Source organism: Moschus berezovskii, chromosome 3 (genome assembly GCF_049115385.1).
Source record: "Moschus berezovskii isolate FMDL1 chromosome 3, NW_MosBer_1.0, whole genome shotgun sequence".
Classification (NCBI taxonomy): Eukaryota; Metazoa; Chordata; class Mammalia; order Artiodactyla; family Moschidae; genus Moschus; species Moschus berezovskii.
The window spans coordinates 120,582,846-120,606,404 of record NC_142462.1 but is presented as its reverse complement, the minus strand read 5'-3'; the positions used below and the strand labels follow the sequence as shown (position 1 = coordinate 120,606,404).

At 38.1% G+C, this 23,559-nt stretch overlaps 1 protein-coding gene across 1 annotated transcript in view; it reads right to left on the bottom strand.

Annotated features, from left to right (window-relative positions):
• Nucleotides 1–23,559, bottom strand: part of CNTNAP2 (contactin associated protein 2) — a 1,655,962-nt gene that overhangs the window by 731,637 nt on the left and 900,766 nt on the right. The window contains exon 13 of the mRNA XM_055420199.2: nt 22,463–22,663. Coding sequence (XP_055276174.2) covers nt 22,463–22,663 — 201 coding nt within the window. The remainder of the gene's footprint in view (nt 1–22,462; nt 22,664–23,559) is intronic.

Genomic DNA, 23,559 nt, shown 5'->3' with positions numbered 1-23,559 from the left:
ACTCTACTGTATTGCTTGACAAGTAGGTATCTTCTGAGTCATTTATAAGCATTAAGACATTTTATTTGTTATCATTAAAGAAGCAATTGTGAGAAATCATGTTCACTAACTCTAAAATTCTATTAAAACTACACATATATGCACACATAAATATATACTTTTATATATATTTGTGTATATATAATTATACAAAACTGTTCTGTTAAAATTATTTCACTACTATGCATTTCTACCTCTTAAATACAAATGAAAATGTATATTAATTTAATACTCTTAATGTGCTAGCGATTAAACAGATTTTGCTACATGGAAATCTGGACTTTTATTCTTCCACAGGAGTTAGAAAGTAACTTACATAGTGTAGATATTCAGCAAATGTTGGTACAAAGGATTAGTGAGTTGCATGATGAATGTATGGGTAAATAAATGACATGATCCTCTACATAGAAAACCCTAAAAACTCCACCAGAAAATTACTAGAGCTAATCAATGAATATAGTAAAGTTGCAGGATATAAAATCAACACAAAGAATTCCCTTGCATTTCTATACACTAATAATGAGAAAATAGAAAGAGAAATTAAGGAGACAATTCCATTCACCATTGCAACAAAAGAATAAAATACTTAGGAATATATCTAACTAAACCTGTATGCAGGTCAGGAAGCAACAGTCAGAAGTGGACATGGAACAACAGACTGGTTCCAAATAGAAAAAGGAGTGCATCAAGGTTGTATATTGTCACCCTGCTTATTTAACTTATATGCAGAGTACATCATGAGGAACGCTGGGCTGGAAGAAGCACAAGCTGGAATCAAGATTGCTGGGAGAAATATCAATAACCTCAGATATGCAGATGACACCACCATTATGGCAGAAAGTGAAGAGTAACTCAAAAGCCTCTTGATGAAAGTAAAAGAGGAGAGTGAAAAGGTTGGCTTGAAGCTCAACATTCAGAAAACAAAGATCATGGCACCTGGTCCCATCACTTCATGGCAAATAGATGGGGAAACAGTGGAAACAGTGTCAGACTTTATTTTTGGGGGCTCCAAGATCACTGCCGATGCTGACTGCAGCCATGAAATTAAAAGACGCTTACTCCTTGGAAGGAAAGTTATGACCAACCTTGATAGTATATTAAAAAGCAGAGACATTACTTTGCCAACAAAGGTCCTTCTAGTCAAGGCTACGGTTTTTCCAGTGGTCACGTATGGATGTGAGAGTTGGACTGTGAAGAAAGCTGATCGCCATAGAATTGATGCTTTTGAACTGTGGTGCTGGAGAAGACTCTTGAGAGTTCCTTGGACTGCAAGGAGATCCAACCAGTCCATTCTAAAGGAGATCAATCCTGGGTGTTCATTGGAAGGACTAATGCTAAAGCTGGAACTCCAATACTTTGGCCACCTCATGCGACGAGTTGACTCACTGGAAAAGACTCTGATGCTGGGAAGGATTGGGGGCAGGAGGATAAGGGGACGACAGAAAATGAGATGGCTGGATGGCATCACCGACTCGATGGACATGAGTTTGAGTGAACTCTGGGAGTTGGTGATGGACGGGGAGGCCTGGCATGCTGTGATTCATGGGGTCGCAAAGAGTCGGACAGGACTGAACGAATGAACTGAACTAAACTGAAAGAAACAAAAGACCTATATATAGAAAACTATAAAACATTGGTGAAAGAAATCTAAGAAGACACTAATAGATGGAGAAATATACCGTGTTCATGGATCGGAAGAATCAATATAGTGAAAATGAGTATACTATCCAAAGCAATCTATAGATTCAATGCAAACCCTATCAAGCAACCAACAGTATTTTCCGCAGAGCTAGAACCAATAATTTCACAATCTGTATGGAAATACAAAAAACCTTAAATAGTCAAAGCAATCTTGAGAAAGAAGAATGAAACTGGAGGAATCGACCTGCCTGACTTCAGGCTCTACTACAAAGCCACAGTCATCAAGACAGTATGGTACTGGCACAAAGACAGAAATATAGATCAATGGAACAAAATAGAAAGCCCAGAGATAAATCCACACGCCTATGGACACCTTATCTTTGACAATGGAGGAAAGAATATACAATGGTGAAAACAAGTTCACATTTAGAAGTACAGCATTTTAAAAGCTGAACTGCTTTACAATTGTACATACAAAGGTATACAAACTAGAAATTCCAGGACACCACTTCATGCGAGAAACACAATTGAAAACCATCTCCTACAGGCAGCATGTTTGTTTGTAGCCAGTTCACTTTCAGCAAACTTAGATCCCTATACAAAGTCTCATATAGATGGAGGAAAGGAACAATCTAGGATTTCCCTCATATTAACATTGACTATTATGTAAACAGAAGCCATAAAATCTTGGTAATATTGGGTCACATTCCCTCCACAGTGCATCTTTTGAACCTAGGGGACTTCGTTCAGCTTAAAACAAAACAAAAACAATGTAATCATCGGGCTACCTACAGAGCCACATACAAGGGCCTTGAAGCAGAAGCATTCAGTGGGGCAAAAATCCCACTTCTAGACTTGAATAATTTCCTCTTTTCTACAAGATGAAGTATAGCATAGAATTTTTTTTATGGCCAGAATCTCCATTTATTCTTTTTTTTAATTTAATTAACTTATTTATTTTACTTTACAATATTGTATTGGTTTCGCCATATATTGACTTGAATCTGCCATGAGTGTACATGTGTTCCACATCCTGAACCCCCCTCCCACCTCCCTCCCCATCCCATTCCTCTGGGTCATCCCAGGACACCAGCCCCAAGCACCCTGTATCACAGCATAGAATTTTTAAGGAATAAAATTGAAGTGTAGCAAAAATTGTTGGAGTCATGTTCAGATTGATCGAATTGACTGACTTTAATTGGTTGTGTTAATTCACTAGGTGGTTTTAGGTAATTAGATGATAGAGGCCAATAGCCCTAAAGAGATGCTACTAAAATTTTCCAGAACTCCTTTATTTTTTAATGTAATAATTGCAGTAGCCTAAAGGAATAGGAGACATAGAAATAATGAACTATTAAGTCGACAAGTGATCGCCAATAGGAATTCCTAAACCAAAGTCTGGGCAGGCTCTTCTTAGGTAAGAAATGTCCATTACTCACTTGCACTCATACAAGAGGACCATCTGCTCTTTGATGGTATCACTTGTCTCTTTGCGAAGAAAAAAAATAAAAGCAGCCTTTAGGGATGGTAGGCCTGATGTTCTGGACTAATTATAAGTTAGATAATTATGTCTTGCTTGGCTACATTTCCCAAGTAGTTTTATCTAAATTTCCTTCCTAACCCCTACACCTTAATTTTATTTTCTACTCTAACTCTTGCCAAGAGCTGCAATGCACCGTTAATCCAACCCTTGGTTTGGGAGCAGATCTGGGGACTGTGCCATCCCATTGGTGGGCTAAATGACTCCTGACGACAGTGGGATGCTATCCTTCAGGCAGTGATGGAGACAGAGACTCTGAATCTGGTTTATAAAGTGCAAAGGGTCCTTGAAGAGGGGAGGGTTAAATTTATTGTGCAAAGTGTCTGATATTGTATTTATATTATAGAAATCAGACTAGGGATTTGTGTACTTGATTAATACATTGCCATCTGGGTATTATAAAAAATATCTTGAAAATTGGTATTGACTTTTTCTAAGAACGGATTGACTGGCCTTTCTGGAAAACGTACAAGAGCACTAGGACTAGGGTGCATCTCCCAAGAGTTAAGATGATGGACCACTTAGGGAGCCTTGGGACTTTTTACTAGTGACACATACGTGAAGGATAGATGGCTTTGGTGACTGGCATGTAACTCAAACCCTCCACGAGGCGAGTGTTTCAGAATGGTGCAGGCTGGTAGACTAGAGGGTGACTGCTCAGATCAAAAAGCAGTGACTGGGAAAGAAGCTGGATGGGGAAGGTCAGAGTAGAGGAATGTTCTTCAAAGCTGGGTAGAAGCACACTACCACCAAATTCTAATTCTACTATGAAAGAGCTCAGTGAGGCTACTCTTGTCAGCATGGACTGTGGCTTATAGTGGGGAACTGAACTTTACTGAACTGGGTCAAATAATTCTGGTTCCAGAAATAAAAATATACAGCTTAATGTTACAAAGCAAGAATGTTAGTTTAGAAGAAAATATTCTCTAAAAATTACATCAAATATGCTATGAAAACATTTGAGTTCTTGAGACAAAGGAAAACACTGGAAACCACAGAAGTTTGGGGTTGGGTTAACAGATACATTATATCTAAGTTATGGCTGGGAGAGGAGGGCAGGAGAGTACGGGAAAGGGGCCCAGGGAGACACATATGTCATCAGGAAGTAGGTTTAGAATAGGTTTATAGCCACCGCAACCAGGGCAGCAGACCCTAGAAGGCAGAGGTCCGTATATGAGTACTTATCTTAACATACATGTTTGCTGTGGGGAGGCAGACATGAAGATGCTGACAAGGGAACAACGTATTTGAATCGGCTCCATAGCTCCCTCAACAAAGACCTCAATGAAGGATACTTCTAGCACTAATGTTAGGTATGATGTGAATTCAAATACGATGTGAATTCAAAGGCCCACTAGCTTCCTACCCTCCTACTTCCCTCTGGGAAGACGCTGTTTAAAGCACCTTTAATAGGAAACCACTGCCTTAAGGAATCAGGTCTTACTCACTTTTTAATCTCCTAGAGAAGTTAGCTTAGTACCTTAAAAAGAGTAGACGATCAATAAATGTTAATTCAGAGAATGAATGAAAAAAAAAAAAAGAGAGAAGGAATGAGGGACAATTTCAAAGTTAAACATGAAGACTTTTAAAAGCAAAACAGTATGTTCAAGGTGGTACAGTGACTTAAACCTTTTTATACTAAAACTTAACTAAGTAACAAATATAAAATATTTGGCAGCAGAGACTTTCCGGTGTCTATAGTGAGGATTTTAAAGCCAGACAGTATAAGCAGTAGGTCTCATATGAGACTGGGAAGACAGCAACAGTAAGGGGGAGATGTATGGACTCTGGGATGACAGAGTAATCCGAAAATGAGAACACCAGCACTCGCTCCTCTTTGGATAAGCAGTTGATCAGAAAACAAGACACCTACAGAAGGAGAAAGTTCTCCAGTAAAAGGAAAAAGGTGCAGAATGAAAAAGTGAATTGCAAAAGACAGACTTCTTTGAACAATATTCATAGGAGCTGGCCTTGTACACAACAATTTGTGCATAAAATAAAGTTGTTCAGAGGGGCTTGTTTGGTCCTGAGCAACAGGGCATAACTCATCTGACCACCACTGCTCTGCATGACACATGCACATATGATTATTTTTTAGACAAGTGGCATAGTTATTAATAAATCTAAGTTACAATGTATGAATTTAAATATTATTTTATATTCTGAGGACATCCAGGTGGGCTCTCAGGAGAAGTAATGAATCAGAAGATAGAAAGTTATTTTTAATATTTGCAAGCACTGAGAATATATTCGTGCTTTGTTATTCTGTTTTGTACCTCATTTCAGTTTCTTTGTTATTTTTTCAAAGCAATCTTTTAGGGAAAAAAGGCATTATGCAAATTTAGCATCAAGAGATATTACATCACCTCATTAGGCAACATCCTGGTAGGTTTCAGGAGTTATTTAAAATAAAACTCATTTCATTCTTTCCTCTTCCTTCCCAGGGGTAAATCTACTATCAGTCTTGAATTTAATATATCTGGCTACAAATTAATTGTACTAGTCTCTAGTCATGGTCATTTGTAGTTCTTGTGTCATTTTTATTATCCTAAGATAGCTTTCCAGTGGAGCTCCATGCAAACACATGGCTTGCCTTTCGTATTTCCAGTGAAAGCACACAGATAGATAATAAGGTTTATCCACACCAATGGTTTCTCCATCTTGGTACTGTTTCTTATCACAGACGCTTCCAGGGAGTACATGTTTTCATTTGTCAAAAGACTTTTATTTTTTTTGCTGAGCAAGTATTTCTTCATTTTCACAGTCAATTCCAAACTGGAAGTCTAATATGAAGAAAATGGTCAAAATATTTATAAAAGCTACTAAGAAAAAAAGTACTATATCTGCATATTCCATTTGATCTCCATGGGGAGCCAAAATTCAAGTTTCCTAGCAATGAATGTAAATATCTCGATCAATGTCATTCCCCTCTACTCCAGAACTGAACAAAACATCATTAAGTATTTAGTTATATGTAGGACACATCTTTGCTGCTGCTGCTGAGTTGCTTCAGTCGTGTCCGACTCTGTGCGACCCCATAGATGGCAGCACACCAGGCTCCCCCGTCCCTGGGATTCTCCAGGCAAGAACACAGGAGTGGGTTGTCATTTCCTTCTCCAATGCATAAAAATGAAACGTGAAAGTGAAGTCGCTCAGTCATGTCCGACTCTTAGCGACCCCACGGAACGCAGCCTACCAGGCTCCTCCACCCATGGGATTTTCCAGGCAAGAGTACTGGAGTGGGGTGCCATTGCCTTCTCCAAGAACACATCTTTAAGTCTGCCCAATTTTATATTTCTTTGTCTCTCCTATCCTCTGGAAAGGAGATTTAGTTATCCATGTGCAATAATACAGCATTAGAAACATTTTTTCTGACAAGATAGGATTGGAAAGGACTTAAGAAATCATCTATTGTCTTAGGTTCTCAGCATTGGGGTCTTGGGGGGGATTCCTGAAGAATTTTTAAAATAAGATTGGCTTCTGAGTTTAAATAAAATATCAACATTTAAAGGATTGGAACAAAATTATTACAAAGGGTATAAATGGCTTGAAGGCTAACATGACTTCACTGTAACCTGATCGTGTTATTATCAGAGCTAAATAATAGAGCAGTGGTCTCCAATTTTTGGCACCAGGGATTGGCTTCATGGAAGACAATTCTTCCATGGATTGGCGTGGGAGGGGATAGTTTCATGGTGATTCAAGTGCATTACATTTATTGTGCACCTCATTTCTATCATCTCCTCCTCCTCAGATCATCAGGCTCCTAGAGGTTGGGAACCCCTGTAATAAAGGACAGGGTTAGAAGAAGCTGGAAAGATAGGTCAGTATACAGGCAAAAGCATGGTGAGAAATATGAACTTTATATCCTACTAAACTCAACATTGAAAAAACTAAGACCATGACATCCAGTCCCATCATTTCATGGCAAACAGATGGGGAGAAAGTGGAAGCAGTGGCAGATTTTATTTTCTTGGGCTCCAAAATCATTGAAGACGGTGACTGAAGTCATTAAATCAAAAGGCATTTACTCCTTGGAAGAAAAGCTATGACAAACCTAGACAGTGTATTAAAAAGCAGAAGCATTACTTTGCCTACAAAAGTCTGTCTAGTCACAGCTATGGTTTTTCCAGTAGTCACGTATGGATGTGAGAGTTGAACCATCAAGAAGGCTGAGAGCCAGAGAATTGATGCTTTTGAATTGTAGTGCTTGAGAAGACTCTTGAGAGTCCCTTCCACCGCAAGGAGATCAAACCAGTCCGTCCTAAAGGAAATCAACCCTGAATATCGATTGGAAGGACTGATGCTGAAGTTGAAGCTCCAATACTTTGGCCCCCTGTGCAACGAGCTGACTTATTGGAAAAGACTTTGATGCTGGGAACAATGAAAGGTAGAAGAGGATGAGATGGTTGGATGGCATCACCAACTCAGTGGACATAAGTTTGGACAGACTCTGGGAGGTAGTGAAGGACAGAGGAGCCTGGTCCAGTCCAGGGGGTTGCAAAGATTCAGACTCAACTGAGTGGCTGAACAACAGTATAAGGAAGAGGGCTCCATGGTCCAAAGACAGTCTATTCTCTTTAACTCTCAAATCATAATTTCCTCCTCCTGCTCTGGTTCCATGCTCGAGAAGCAGTTGTCTGATTCTAATTTGGCTCCTCACATGGTAACCCTCCATGGGGAATTTTGGCAGGGCAGAGAACACAAGTGTCCAGTACCTTGAGCATTACATTTTTCATTACAAATTGATCCACTGGCATCCCAATTTATAACTTGGCTCTCCACATACCTTGCCAGCATCGAATGTGCCGGCAAGTCCATCCTACCCCATCAGCAGTCAATCTTCTAGCTGTAAATTAATATAATTGCATTTTGATTGCAGATCTCAATCTCACAGACTCTGATTATATTTGAGATCAAACTAGAGTGTGCGGATAAATCAAGTTCTATCACAAGAATCTGACTTTGAATCTCAGAAACTCATTAAGGTAATGTCAGATATCTTGAGAGACAGCCTTCATGACTTCTCTGCCTGATCTAATTTCAGCTTCCAGAATTTGATGGAGCAAGCTAAGTTTCTTTTCCTTCCTGAAACTTCTATGCATAGGCAAGCATTTCATCTATAGTATCCTAAGAAGCTGCTTCAGATAAAATCTCTACTGAATCCTTTCTAATATAAATGAAACTCAGTTTCTTTGTTTTTCTACTTTCTCATTAAAAATGAAATTTCCAAAGACTATTCAATATATTATTTTTATTTTCTCAAGGACTTCTTTTTTATAGACTTTTCAAACTAGGGTCTTCTGCATTGCAGGCAGATTCTTTACTGTCTGAGCCACCAGGAAAGCCGTTCTCCTACACATATAACTCCAATTACATGTCTCCTCTTCAGGTCATTTGTGCTTTCTTTCTTTCTCTGCAACATGCCTACACATATTTTATACATTTGGCCTGAGCTACACTGTCCCTATCTTGAGGAGATACTGAAGACAGTGAAGTGAAAGTTGCTCAGTCGTGTCTGACTCTTTGCGACACCATGGACTATACAGTCCAGGGAATTCTCCAGGCCAGAATACTGGAGTGGGTAGTCTTTCCCTTCTCTGGGGATCTTCCTAACCCAGGGATCTAACCCAGTTCTCCCACATTGCAGGCGGGTTCTTTACCAGTTGAGCTACAAGGGAAGCCCAAGAATACTGGAGTGGGTAGCCTATCCCTTCTCCAGTGGAAATACTCAAGACAGGATAATAGCTATTCTGAGTGGTAGTAGAAAAACTGATTTAAAATTTGGGGGTTATGTATTTTGACACTATTCTTATCCCAGATGATTTCAAATTTTATATTTGGTCCATGCTATAGATATCTCCCATATTTGACCAAAGCCTACGCCTCCCCACTGAACACATCTCTGTTTTTGCTAGAACACTCTAGCTTCAGCTATATGGCATCAAGTTATGCTTAGTTTTAATTTTTCCACCTCTGTCACTTTAATCTTACATTCACTTACAGTTATCAATTTAGTAAATTACAGCCATCTTTTAGCTATCTCCAGCCTGATTATTGTCCCCACAAGTGCCGTTTTCAGCTTTAATAGCAGACACCTATCCCATATAAGAAATTTGATTCTTTTGCATTTCAGAAAAGTTCCATATATTGTTAGTTTTCAAGCAGTCTGTGACATATGGTACAGAAGCCTATCAGAAATCATCAGTTTCTCACTTGAGGGACACTTTGATGTAGGCATTCAAGTTGACTAGGTTATTTTAGAACCATGAGGGCTTTGTGTGTGTGTGTGTGTGTGTGTGTTTGTGTGTGTGTGCGCGTGCGCACAAGTGTACTATATATGCATTTAAAACACATATAGATACATTACATTATTACAGAGACATGCACTGGTACAACCCAATGGATGAAAAACATGTATATATATATATAGTTGCAGTGGGTGCTTTGCTTAATCTGAAAAGTATCTATTTCAAGATTGGAAAGAAGAGGAATAATAAAATTGCCAGAGGACGGAAGGAGGGAGACATCAACGTCATTGATTATCTTGTCATTTCAACATCATTTTTAGAGTAATTTTTAGATATTGGTTCAGTTCAGTTCACTCATATCTAAAAAATAATGCTAAAATAATAAAAATAATGCTAAAATAATCCAAAGACAAATATTCATCTTAAAATCATCCACTATATTCATTTGCCATTTTTTCCACCTTTGGCTAGTTTGTATAACATATGGGTGTGCAGTGATTCCCAAATTCAGACCGTCTGTGCCAGTCTACAAGACCTCTGTGCAATGACTACTCACTCGGGAAGAACACATTTCTTCTCTGCTCAGCATTATTTCATTAATACTTCCATTTTCACATGAGAACCTTATTCATTATTCTATCAACTCTTTTTGTGCAAACTCGTGACTGGTTAATAGAGCTGAAACTTCTGTCTTCACATGGTTATATACTAAGCTTCATTTGATAGACCTCATAATAGCAATTCTCATGACCTTGTTGCCCTGATCACCTTACCATTTTGATGTTTTGACACGAAACAAGAGAAAAACTTTTACTTCATAGATCCCTTTACATGGATGCTTCAAAGAAGAAAGATGCCTTGATCTTAACATTGGAGCTGACTAGATTAATATAATTTTATAAAAATTCAGTCCAGTTCAGTCGCTCAGTCATGTCCGACTCTCTGCGACCCCATGAACCAAGATACTAAAAGTATCTCTGGATGGACATAACTGCAAAGTGGGCTGTTAGCTCTAGTTATTTTCCACCTTCCCTCTGGCTTCACCCTCCCTCCTGTTACTTGGTGTGGAATCACCTCCCCTGGTCCTCTCTTACTGAGACTGAACTGAGGGTTATTTTATTATTTTGACAGAAAACAATTCCCTATCTTCAGAGGAGAAATCTGTACATCTCTGGGGGTTGACTGTTCTGCTCGTGCCAGTGTCCTAGGGCACACCCTCAGTCCCTGCCCACCCACTGGCAGGCTTGGTCATCTGTCTCTCCTTATTCTAATAGCGATTCTGAGCAATCTGTCAACAACAAATTAATAAAAGAACACAGTGTCAGACAGGTCGTGTATTTTAGGCTTAGGAATATGAGTTTATTCTGCAAAGATAAAAAGAAAGGAAATGTCAACATATTGTTTTCATATCTTATGTCTGAAAAAATGTGGATAACCTTTTGCAACATTTTTGTATTTCATCAATATACAATTCACCTGTTCTATTTGAAACACTTTGATATTAAAAACATGAAAGCCAAGTGCTCTATAGAAAGACAGTCCTGTTTTTCTTTCTTTTGTGTGAGACCTTTTTCAATACAGTTTCAAACAAATTGCCATCTAAACTATATTTTTTAAACATACTTGTCAGGTTCAAATCAGAGATATTGAAAATAAAAAGGTAGGATTTCAAAATGAAGGTTTTGCAGCTCTTATAAATGTCTCTTTTGGTCTACTGCTTAACAAAAATGCTTCAGCCTTCATCTTTAATTATGCTAAAATCAATTCTGCACACAGTAATTCTGCAATCTAGAAAAAATTGAAAAATTCATAATCAATTAGCATATCGGGGCCCCATTTTATTTTTATCTTTCCTTCTCTCTCCCCTATCTCTCTCCCTTTCCCCTACCATTCACCCTTTCCTTCCCTTCCCCTCTGCCTTTAAATTTTTTGGTAGAAAAATACATCATTTCTAGAGGCATGTAAGCCAAGATTTTAATCTTGGTTTGGACTCTCATCATCATATTTACCCTTTTTCCACTGGTGAGTTAATTAACCCCTCTGAAGTTAAGTTCCTTCAGTTATAATTTGGAAACAGTGACATATACAAAGTTTTGGGGACAGAAGAGTAAATGAGCCAATACATGTAAATGACCATGGTAAATGCTCAATACTAATGCCATTTCCCTTCCATTTATGTCATTATCTAATTTGGAGATAGTTATTTTTAAGTATTATTCATCCAGCCATGTAGGTAACAATATGTTTAGCCTGAACTCCAGATCCAATACTAAGAGAAAAAAGAATCATCATTTTCTTTAAGAAAATTTAAGATATCAGGTTACAGTCAAAAAGGCTGTGGCATTCCTAGTCAATTAACAGCCTGCAACATTATTCACCATAATAAAGACTACCAGTTGCTGGTTCTGGTAAATAATATGCAAACACAACAGGGTAATAGTAACCAGCTGCTGTTTGAGTGACATAGTATTTTGGAGAAACTTTGTCACTCACTGGTGGGAAAATACACACAGACTTAGAAATAAAACTTATCTATCATTTCATTCATATGTAGTTCCAGAAAAATGAGTTCTTTTAATTTCATTTCTCTGAACTTCTTCAACATTACCTTTACTTTAAGAGTTAATGGGATTTGATTCAATTGTGAGTAAACAACAAGACTGCAAAATAATGTAGAAAGGGTGATAGAAGTATCCTGCAGCTTTTCTAAGGTTATGGATATAGAATGTTCTTATTTGGACCAGTGGAGATGCTTCCTCTAGGCAGAAGTCTAAATGGTAAATGAGTTTATAAGGCCATATCCCCTATGGATACATGACAACTTGGTTGAAATGTGAAACAGAAGTACCTACAGTTCTTTTTTCCTAAAACTACACAGAGAACAGGAAAATCATTTCTTTGACTTATCATCCTGACTAAAGTCGACCTATTTGATTCATTTAAATTATTATTGTTATAACTGTATAAACTGATACTTCATTTGGCATTTTGATACCAAGATCAAATGTACCCTCATCAAAAATGGAGAGAGATGAGAATGAACTATTCCTCAACACCTCTGACAGGTCAATCTTATCTGTTTATGATGACATAGGGAGGTACACATTGCACAACTGAGGGCATAAACCACTGATACTCTAGAACGTCTCACTTGTTCATTTAAAAAATAATCTTCGCTGGCTGTGATGATTTATGTATCACCTTAGCTAGGCTAAGGTGCCCAGGCATTCAACTAAACTCTAGTTATGCCATGTAGGTATTTTATAGAAATCATTAAAGTCTCTTATCAACTGACTACATAAAAGAAGTTTGCTAGATAATTTGGACTGGCTGATTCTATCAGGTGAAAGAGCTTAGAATAAAGCTGAGTCTTCCCTGAAGATGGTCTATCTGTGGATAGCAGATTCATCTCCTCATTGAGACTTCCAGTCTGCCTCCCCTGACAATGCCTAACTTCAGACTTACTAGCCAGGTCCTACTATGATGTACACCTATCTCTTCCAGTAAACCTCTGAAATATGTATTTTTACTTTTTGTTTCTCTGATTGGTCTTGGACTGACACATTGGACAACAGAACTTGAAACCCTTATCTCCTATGCGTAAGCTTCTCTGAGTAATTCCTGACCTTCCCTTCAGATGTAAGCTTTGTAAACAAAGGAGGAGGAATTCACTAATGAAAAATGCACAAGTCAAAAAATTTTAAACTATTATGAATTCTAAATCTATTCAATCTTTCATCCAAGATGTACCATTAAAATCCCTTCAACATCTATGTCATATACAAAATGACTTGCTCTCATTATTAAATCATTTCAGTCTACATTTTAAGGAAAATGCTACCTTAAAAACCATCATCTTTGTCTTCCTTGTATTCTTACAGCATCCAGCATTTTGTATTCAGGGAATGTTTGCTGAATACATGACTAATTCCTCAATAATACTCTACTTTCAAGATATCTTTTACAGTAAAACTTGCTTCTTTTCCATATCTTGTTTAAGACCAGTATTTTGAATGGAGCTGGAGGAATCGGGCTCCCTGACTTCAGACACCATGACAAAGCTATCACAAAGTTCATAGCAACACTGTTTATAATAAGCAAGACATGGAAGCAACCCAAGTGTCTACTGACAAATGAATGGATAAAGAATGGATAAAGTGAAGTAAATCAAAGACACATATAATATCATTTATATAGGAAATCTTAAAAAAAAGATATAAATGAACTTATTTCTAAAACAGAAATAGATTCACAGACATAGAAAACAATTTTATCATTATCAAAGAGGATAGTGGGGGTAGGGATGGAAGAGATAAACTATGAGTTTGGAATCAACATATACACACAACTATATATAAAATAGGTAATCAACAAGGCCCGACTGTAAAGCACAGGGAAATATCTTGTAACAATCTATAACGGAAAAGAATGTGAAAAAGAATATATATGTGTGTATAACTGAACCACTTTGCTGTACACCCAAAACTAATAAAATATTGTAAATTAACTATACATTAGCTAAAATGATTAATAAAATCATAATTTATAAAATTTAGCCATTTAGGTTTATCCTCACTGTATGTTATTAAAATGGATAATTTTAAAGACAGTAGACAATGAAAAAGTTTATGATTTAAGTACATGAAGAGATAATTCTCAAATTTTAAGTGATATAGGATAATTTCAAAGTTCTCATTCATTTCTATGATATTTATTAAAAATGAAGCTAAATGCAGCTGTGTGTGTGTGAAATTACACACACATAAGCACTCACAAAGTAAAAATGGCAGCAATAAAAACAATCTTTATGAGGTTATAGAATGTTCTTCAAAATCTCACCTTAAAGTTCAAAATGTTGGCAACTTGAAATGAGCACATTTTTAGTAGAAGCCAGACAAGTTACCCTCAGTAAATCTAACCTTAAGATTAATTTCTTAATCAGAAATATTAGACTTGACCCAAGACCCTTTAACAAAGAGTATTTCTAATCATAAACAGAAAAAGTAAAGGCCAAGAGAGAAAATGTTCTTTCATCGTGGTTGAAGAGATGGGGTGGGTTCCGATAATACTGCATGTTCACACTTTCTTAATGTGTCAGAATAAAAAGGTTTGTAATAGAATAGATTTGCCTTTGAACTTCAGCTTGCGCACTTCCAGCTGTAGTAACATTCAGTGAGTTTCTTCAGCTCTCTGAGTCTTGCTTTTTGCAAAACAGAGAAAATAAAACCTACTTTGCATAACTTTGAGAGTTAAATGGGATATAATGTCTATAATAGCATTGGCCAATTGAATTTAATGGAAATCTCCACCCTTTCCTTCATCTCCTTTCTCAGAGCAAGTGTTCATTCTTTGCAAGGCAAACTCCGTACTCTGTTCTTTTTCTCCTGGGACCTATGACATGCCTTTTCTGTCATACGTTTAGCTGCATCCTCTCCTTTGCCTCCCACATTTATAAACCGACTCATAACTCCCTTATTCTTAAAAATCCCAAACCCTTGCTTAGGAGGCTCTGCCTTCCAATTAAGCAGTACTTCTGTATTTAGCAATCCCTTTACCACGGAAAATTTTTTAAAACTTTCATTTGCTCTTTCCTTTTCCCATTTATTCTTCAGCAGCTCCACTCACCAGACAACACAGACGTGAAACTCCAGCAGCCTCACTACAGCCAAAGCCAGGGGCTGGCTTCCTTTTATGATGTTTTCCCACTGACCACATCTAAGTTTTCCTGTTTTTGTTTTTAACTAGTTGATTGTTAAACATACATTTTCTTTGGCTTCCCCACTTTAAGGCTTTTCTAATTTGATTCTCTTCTACTGCTCTGATCATGACTTTTGAGTCCCTATAGTTAGCAGCATCCTCTCCTTGAATCACTTTTGCAAACTAGTGTTTTCTTTCTTTCTATTGGTTTCCTGCTCCTCCCATAACTTCTTTGAGTCATCTTGTGAAGGCTTTACAATTTTCCTAGTCATTCACTTTACCGTTACTCCTGGGAACATGGGAAGACCATTTTCCCTCCCCTGAAGTCACTCCACGTATATGCAATCACAGATCCTGTTCATTCCACAATCGAAATAAAAAGAAAAAAAATCCTCTTAATTCCCAGTGAACCTGCTAGTCAGCCAGTCTCACCTGTACTCCTGTGACATTGTGCAAGATGGTCTCATCACACAAACCCTGCCCTGCTTGGATTCTATCCTCCATGTCACACACAGCCAGAATTCTCCTACTTACAACGATCCCTTTGCTCTTCCAGTGAGACCCTTAGCATCACATGGAGACTCTGGACTGATCTCAGCCTCCTTTCCCCCCTCTCTCTCTAGGTTCTCTGCTGCAGCCACTCTGACCTCTCTCATTTCCTTCCAAGTGCTGTGCTCCTTGACCTGCATCTCAGAATAGTACCCATTCTCACATCTCAAATCAAGAAGTCCCCCTGCCATTTTCTCTTAGTTAACAAGTATGAATCCTTCACATCTCAGTCTACACATCATAATCCCTGATACACAAGAAACAAAACATATTTGTGGACCGATTATCTCACCCGTTATTCCAGCTGAGACTGATCAACTCCTATCCACATTGCTGAAAGAGGCTTTTACTTTTCCCTGTGGTCACTCAGTCTCTTTTAACTACAGGATTCTCTAATGATGATGCTAGTTGCCTGGGTTTAGAACATTGCTAGATTTAATTTTCTATTTTACCTTTTAGTTATTACTATTTCCTTTGCCTGTTTCATTTAATTGTATCCTCCAATCTCAGTACAATTATTTAACACAATGATTAATTAGAAAAATGATTAATCTTTTGATTAACATACTGACTAGTCACAATAAATCTCATTTATGGAAAACACCAATCTTTTGTTGCAGTTGAGAGATGTTTTATCTATGTTGTTTCAAAAGTTAAACACCATAGTTTCTTATAATGCATATCATAAAGAGAAAATTCACTTTGGAGAAGACTCGTGAGAGTCCCTTGGATGTCAAGGCAATCAAACAATCCCAAAGGAAATCAACCCTGAATATTCATTGGAAGGACTGGTGAAGCTGATGTGTCAATACTTTGGCCACCTGGTGCAAAGAGCTGACTCATTGGAAAAGGCACTGATGCTGGGAAAGACTGAAGGCAAAAGGAGAAGGGAGCTTCAGAGGATGAGATGGTTGGATGGCATCACCAACTCAATGGACATGAGTTTGAGCAAACTTCAGGAAATAGTGAAGGACAGGGAAGCCTGGTGTGCTGCAGTTCATGGGGTCGCAAAGAGTCAGACACAACTTAGCAACTGAAGAAAAACAAAAACAAAACTTTAGAATTTTTTCTAAAAATAGGTTATAAGTTACAAAGCCAGAGTCACGTTCTTGTCTTTTACGTGTATTTCTGTTAGTTGCTCGGTCATGTCCGACTCTTTGAGACCCCTTGGACTATAACTTGCCAGGCTCCTCTGTCCATGGAATTCTCCAGGCAAGAACACTGGAGTGAGTTGCTATTTCCTTCTCCAGGGAAAATTCTTGACCCACGGATCGTACCTGGGTCTCCGAAATTGCAGGTGGATTGTTTTCTGCTGAGGCATCAGGGAAGCCCTTTCTTGTGCTTCAGATGATACCAAATCACAGAGTAGTAACATTAAAGTACACTAAATTTTATGCAGCTTACTTTACAGGCAAAAATTGTGAACATAACTCCTTTCCAATAGATACAAAATCTAATAGTAAACTATCCAGAAGGATGAATAATTTATATTTCTTCTTTCTAAAAAATAAACTATAGAACTATGACTTATGAGAACAAAACTACATTACACAGTGAAAAGAAATGAGCACTGGGAACCAATGAAAACAACACTAAATGTAGTCATAAAAATAGAAAAAAACACATCAACTTTATATTCCTATAATTAAATAAATATTTATATATGTAGGGAATACTTTAGCAGAAAATGCTATATTAGAAAGTATAACTTTTCTAAAATAAATACATGACAACAGTGCATCTTAGATACACTGGTAAGCATTTAAAATCAGGCTAATAGGTTTGTCCAAATAGAGAGAAATATTTTTGCCATCTAAAAGCATTAGGATTGTTGACTAAGGCGACTCATTGGTAACTAATGAAACTTTCTGCTGGTGTCTAATTTATCAAATTTAACTCCTGACAGATCTATTTTCAGAAGTAGATTTCATTGTTTAAAGATTTCTGCCTTTCATTAAGTTCAGATATCAGTATGTTTGCAGTTCTAGGGATATAAATACAAAATGTATTTACATCCTTGTGGTTTTGGATAGCTATGAATTTTTTTTTTTTCCTGTATCAGTTCAGTTCAGTTCAGTCGCTTAGTCATGTTCGACTCTTCGCGACCCCATGAACCACAGCACGCCAGGCCTCCCTGTCCATCACCAACTCCCGGAGTTCACTCAAACTCATGTCCATCGAGTCGGTGATGCCATCCAGCCATCTCATTCTCGGTCGTCCCCTTCTCCTCCCGCCCTCAATCCCTCCCAGCACAAGAGTCTTTTCCAGTGAGTCAACTTGTCGCATGAGTTGGCCAATTTCTGTATGGGTAGAGTTTATTTATAATTTCAGATTGGTATGAAATAAAATAACTTTTTCTTGTTTCTATGTCTTTTGTAAAGTTGATTAAGTACAACTGAATTAATAGCTACATTGCAAGAATAGGTATGACCATAAAGAATGGCAAAAGCATTATTTTAAAGTTGATTCTTTTCAAAATTTCTGTAGTAATAAAAAGAAGTGATAACATTGTAGGTCATATATTACTATTCTTGCAAAAGTTGTGAAAGACCATTAATGAGTAAATCTACATGTTAGCTGGTTAATGGTTAATGTTAATGGTTAGATGCAACCAAACATTTATCAAAATAAAATTGAGGTCCATATATATACAAAATCAACTCTTTATCATAAGTATCACTAGAAATTATAGAGCCCCAGATGAACACTTGAGGAAAAGGCTCTTAAAACCAAGAATAACATTTTAAGTTCAAAGCTATTACAAACCCATTTGATATTCATTTTAATTGTCTCGACTATAATGAATATACTTTGTATTCAAACAGATGTCACAAGTACTACTGCAGAAGTTCCAATATAATTCAGCCTTAGTTAAGAACAAGTAAATGGATACTTAAAATGGAATGTTACCAGGAAGGAAGGAAAAAACCAATTACAGCAAACATCAGCTCCTTAAAATAGCAAATTAAAGATTTGTATTAAATTGTGTTCTTTCATACTTGGACATATGCAGAATACAGTAACACGGAAAACTTGCTATATCAACCACTTCTTTTCCTTGCCTCAGCTGTCTACTGATTAATTAGCTTGGGAACTAGAAATTGGGATGTGAAAAATGACTAAGAAGAGTAGGCTGAAATTCACTTTACAACATTTAGTCTATGAAAAGGATTTTTAAAATGCCACTATGCCAATTTATTCTAGCTGGAAGAACAGGTAGTTATGTATGCCATTTTATTTCCATTGGTCAGACAGTTCTAATATTCCCTTTAATCTTCTTCCACACAGAGGACTAACACCTTAAAATCCAAATTTTATCCTCATGCCATAAATTAAAGATGGCATTTTTCACTATAGAGTTCACAGAATGACCAGGGATGCTTGTTAAAAGCAGACATTCCTGTGCCCTGGCCAAGTTCTACCGAGTCAAAATCATTGGAATCATCGTTGTGATGAGCAACCTGAAAACTCCGATGTTCATACTTGTTTAAAAACAACTGCCTGAATATTCGATGAAGTAATACTTAAAACAATGTAATTTTCATTTCATTCCAGTCAGCAAACATTTATTAACTACCAATTCTATGTGAGTAAAATCTGATACATGGAGGGTATCCCCAAGGCAAGAAGCATATGATAATATTATTTTCAAGGTACAGTTTATAAAGTAGTATAATAATCTGCAAATGTTTGGAAACACAAAGAAAATAGCACGCTTACTGTGCAGATTAACAATTCATTCCTGATTTCAATTTGGTAGTTCTTCTGAAAAGGTGTCTGGAGGTTGAAGAGAAGTGCATTTAGCTTATTATTAGAAAACATAATTAAAGTGTTGCTTAAAGACAGATTTACCCCATGTTTCCTGATGGGTTTTGACATCTGTGTTTTCAAAAGGAGGGTAATAAGTACAAGAGGCTTCTTGGTGGCTGGGGGGAGGGAAGGAAGGAACTATAAGGCCAGAGGCTCTAAAAGTACACTTCTTCCCTTCAGTTCAGTTCAGTTCAGTCGCTCAGTTGTGTCCGACTCTCCGCAACCCCATGAACCACAGCACGCCAGGCCTCCCTGTCCATCACCAACTCCCGGAGTTCACTCAAACTCATGTCCACAGAGTCGGTGATGCCATCCAGCCATCTCATTCTCTGTCGTCCCCTTCTCCTCCCTCCCTCAACCTTTCCCAGCATCAGAGTCTTTTCCAGTGAGTCAACTCGTCGCATGAGGTGGCCAAAGTATTGCAGTTTCAGCTTTAGCATCAGTCCTTCCAGTGAACACCCAGGATTGATCTCCTTTAGAATGGACTGGTTGGATCTCTTCTTCCCTTACTGCCAGTCAAATTCTTATGCTGCCTCAACTAAACTGTAAGATAAACTTATTTGGAAGTTGCATTGTATTTTTTAACCACCAGAGCAAAATGCAAACAACTACAAAATAACTTTGTAGTTTAACAGAAGAACGGAAGAAAATAAGGAAAATAAAGCTCATGGTACCAATTTATTTTTCTTAGACAGCAGTTTTCCCATAGCCCTGTCCCTTCCAAGGACTGGAGTCTTTGGAATGAACTTCGACAAGGCACTCTTCCTCATGAAACAGTGCAGACAAGCTGACGGGACTCATTCATTGTACCCACTGCCCTGGGTTTTCTTAATCCTTGGTTGACATTTCCCAGCACTGGAAGCAGGATCCAGATAAAAATAATAACAATAAATACAAGACTGTGACAGGTGAAGGTGGATAGAAAAACAGTTGTAGGAACTTACAGGGGTTTCATGACACACAGTCATGGTTCTTAGAGTGGTCTCTGGATCAGCTGTTTCACCACCACCTGGGAATTCACTGCACTGGTCTGCTCAGGCTGCCATTGCAAAATACCAGAAAATCGTTGGCTTAAAAAAATTGACATTTATTTTCCTGCAGTTCTGGAGGCTGTCGGTCCAAGATCAAGGTGCTGCCAGTTTGGTTTCTGGTGAGAGCTCTGTTCGTGGCTCTTCCTCTTTTTATAAACCACCAGTCCAATCAGATTAGGAACCCAGTCTTAAAATCTCATTTAATCTTAATTATCTTCTAAAAGCCCTATCTCGAATACAGTCATATTAGGGATTAGGATATCAACATATGAATTTTGGGCGACACAATTCAGTCCATAGCACTTAGTACAAATGAAAATTCTGGAGCCCACCTGACACCTATTGAGTCAGAATTTCAGGGAATGGAGGCCTGCCATTTGCATTTTATTAATCCCTCCTGGTTATTCGCATGCACGCTAAAACCTGAGAAGTCCAGGCCATCAGGAAAAAATGCCAGCATTGCATTTAGTTTCCTTCACGGTGTCTCCCATTTTTACTTTCAACCTTATTTCTTACTGCTCTTTGACATGAACTCTGCTTCTACTAAACCACTTCTCACCATGGCCTGAAAGATCTTTCATATTCTGTCTTCCTGACTCTTGTTTACCCACCACAAATTGCCTTTCAACATCTTTAATAAAGCATCACTTCAACATCGCAGCCACGGTCAAGTCTTCTTTCTCTAAACAGCAGAAGCACTAATTGTCTGAACCAATCCTTTTCATATTTTACAGATTTTACTTTCTTACTATTCCTAGGTTATACCTGTCTGTAATGTGAGTACAAGGCTTTATACATAAAAAGCACTGTAATCTTCAAAACAATATATACAGCTCTGCTTATAACTATTCTCTGTAAGCAATTCCCTGCAACACTGGCCCAATACAACAACAATTTAGGGCATAAAACAGCCCATTGGTCTTCGACATAATGGCACTTCCAAACTTGTTTAATAATTAAAAAATAATCAATATACTATTTGCTATTTATTAAGTCCTTAAGTGCATCAAGACTTATAATAAGCCCTTAGTACATTATCTCATTAAATTTTCACAATCACTCTGAAATAGGATCCCTATTTGACTGAAAGACATTGGAAACTGAGGCAGAGGGGTTCAGTGAACCCCAAAGTCACATACCCAAGAAGAAGCCAGGATGAAAAGTGTGAACCTATTTCTCTGACTCAAAGCATATGCTTGATTTCTACTATTTTATATTATAGATGGAGAGATTAGGTTGCTGTCAACATATTGTATTTATTGCCAAGAATCCCAAAGTATATGTCTCTTGTGGTAAAGATATTTCCAATAAGTCCTTTATAAATTCTCCAGTTTTCTTTACCCCCAACACACACATGTAAATCCTTAACCATTGTTAAAAAAAAGCCATCATGAAAAAAACACAAACAAACAACAACAAAAAAAGGCAGACTTTCTGAGACCAACAGATACTATTCAATGACTGCAGACAATGAAGAGCTCTAAATTCTATCACTATTCGATATGCTATTTACCTGCAGACAGCCTTTGGAATTCTTTCATCTGTACATTAAAGACAGCTGAAGAACTCAAAAGGAATTACTTGAAAGTTCACAAGGAACTCTCACAAACTTTTGCCCAAAGCAAATACTGATAATTATGCACCAGAAGCATTCACACACACACGTACACATATAAAACTGAAAAACTCTAAGAAACAATGGACTTCTTTTTTTTAACAAAAGCTGTATGTTCTTAACTTTCTTCTCCAGAAAACAAACCAAGTGGTTCTGTTTTACTTTCACAGCTGCCTGCACTTTGAAGACTGGACTGTTAAGATAATAAGCCACACCTGTTGGACTGTTTAGGTAATTCCAAACACCAGCTGAGACAGTGATTAAAAGTAACACTCTGTTCTCAGCCTACCTGGGGTGTTCAACAGCCTCGACATCTTGCAGAAATAGGAGACATACTGCTCACAGTACTCGGCGCTGCTGGTGATGGCGCTGATCTGGTCCATGGAGGCGCTGTATATGAGCTGCGTTACCGAGTATTTTTCTGGGTTGTAGCCCACCACTGTCGTCTGCATCTGCAAATCGTGAGACACGATGGTCCATACTTTGTCCTCTGTGGGGAGAAAAAGGCCAGGACAATGGGTCATTAGTATGCAAGTGCATCTTCAAAAGTCAGAAAATAAGGGAGCTACACTTGCATTGGTTGTTTTCTATGAACAGATATAGAACAGAGTTAAGGATTCAGTTCACTTCAGTTGCTCAGTCATGTCAGACTCTTTGCGACCCCATGGACTGCAGCACGCCAGGCTTCCCTGTCCATCACCAACTTCTGGAGCTTGCTCAAACTCATGTCCATTGAGTTGGTGATGCCATCCAACCACCTCATCCTCCGCCATCCTCTTCTCCTCCTGCCTTCAATCTTTGGACTAATCTTTGAGTTAAGGATAGTAATCATTAAAATAAACCCTACCTTTCCTCATACCTAAGTTCTGTGTATATTGACAAAGTAGAAAAGTAATACTTCTTTTATTAAAAACAAACACAAGTTATCTTCTTAAAACAAACAGCCTGAGTATCTGGTGGGATGCTCTAAAACCTGCAGCATTGGACATGAGGCTGTGTTCCAATGCCTTCCCAACGCTATAACCCTTCATTCCTCCTGTAGAACAATCTCTGCTGCTGCTGCTGCTGCTGCTGCTGCTGCTAAGTCGCGTCAGTCGTGTCCGACTCTATGCGACCCCATAGACGGCAGCCCACCAGGCTCTGCCATCCCTGAGATTCTCCAGGCAACAACACTGGAGTGGGTTGGCATTACCTTCTCCAGTGCGTGAAAGTGAAAATTGAAAGTGAAGTCGCTCAGTCATGTTGGACTCAGTGACCCCATGGATTGCAGCCCACCAGGCTCCTCCATCCATGGGATTTTCCAGGCAAGAGTACTGGAGTGGGGTGCCATTGCCTTCTCCCAGAACAATCTCTACTCCCTCCTAAATGAGCTATGTGCTCTCTAGC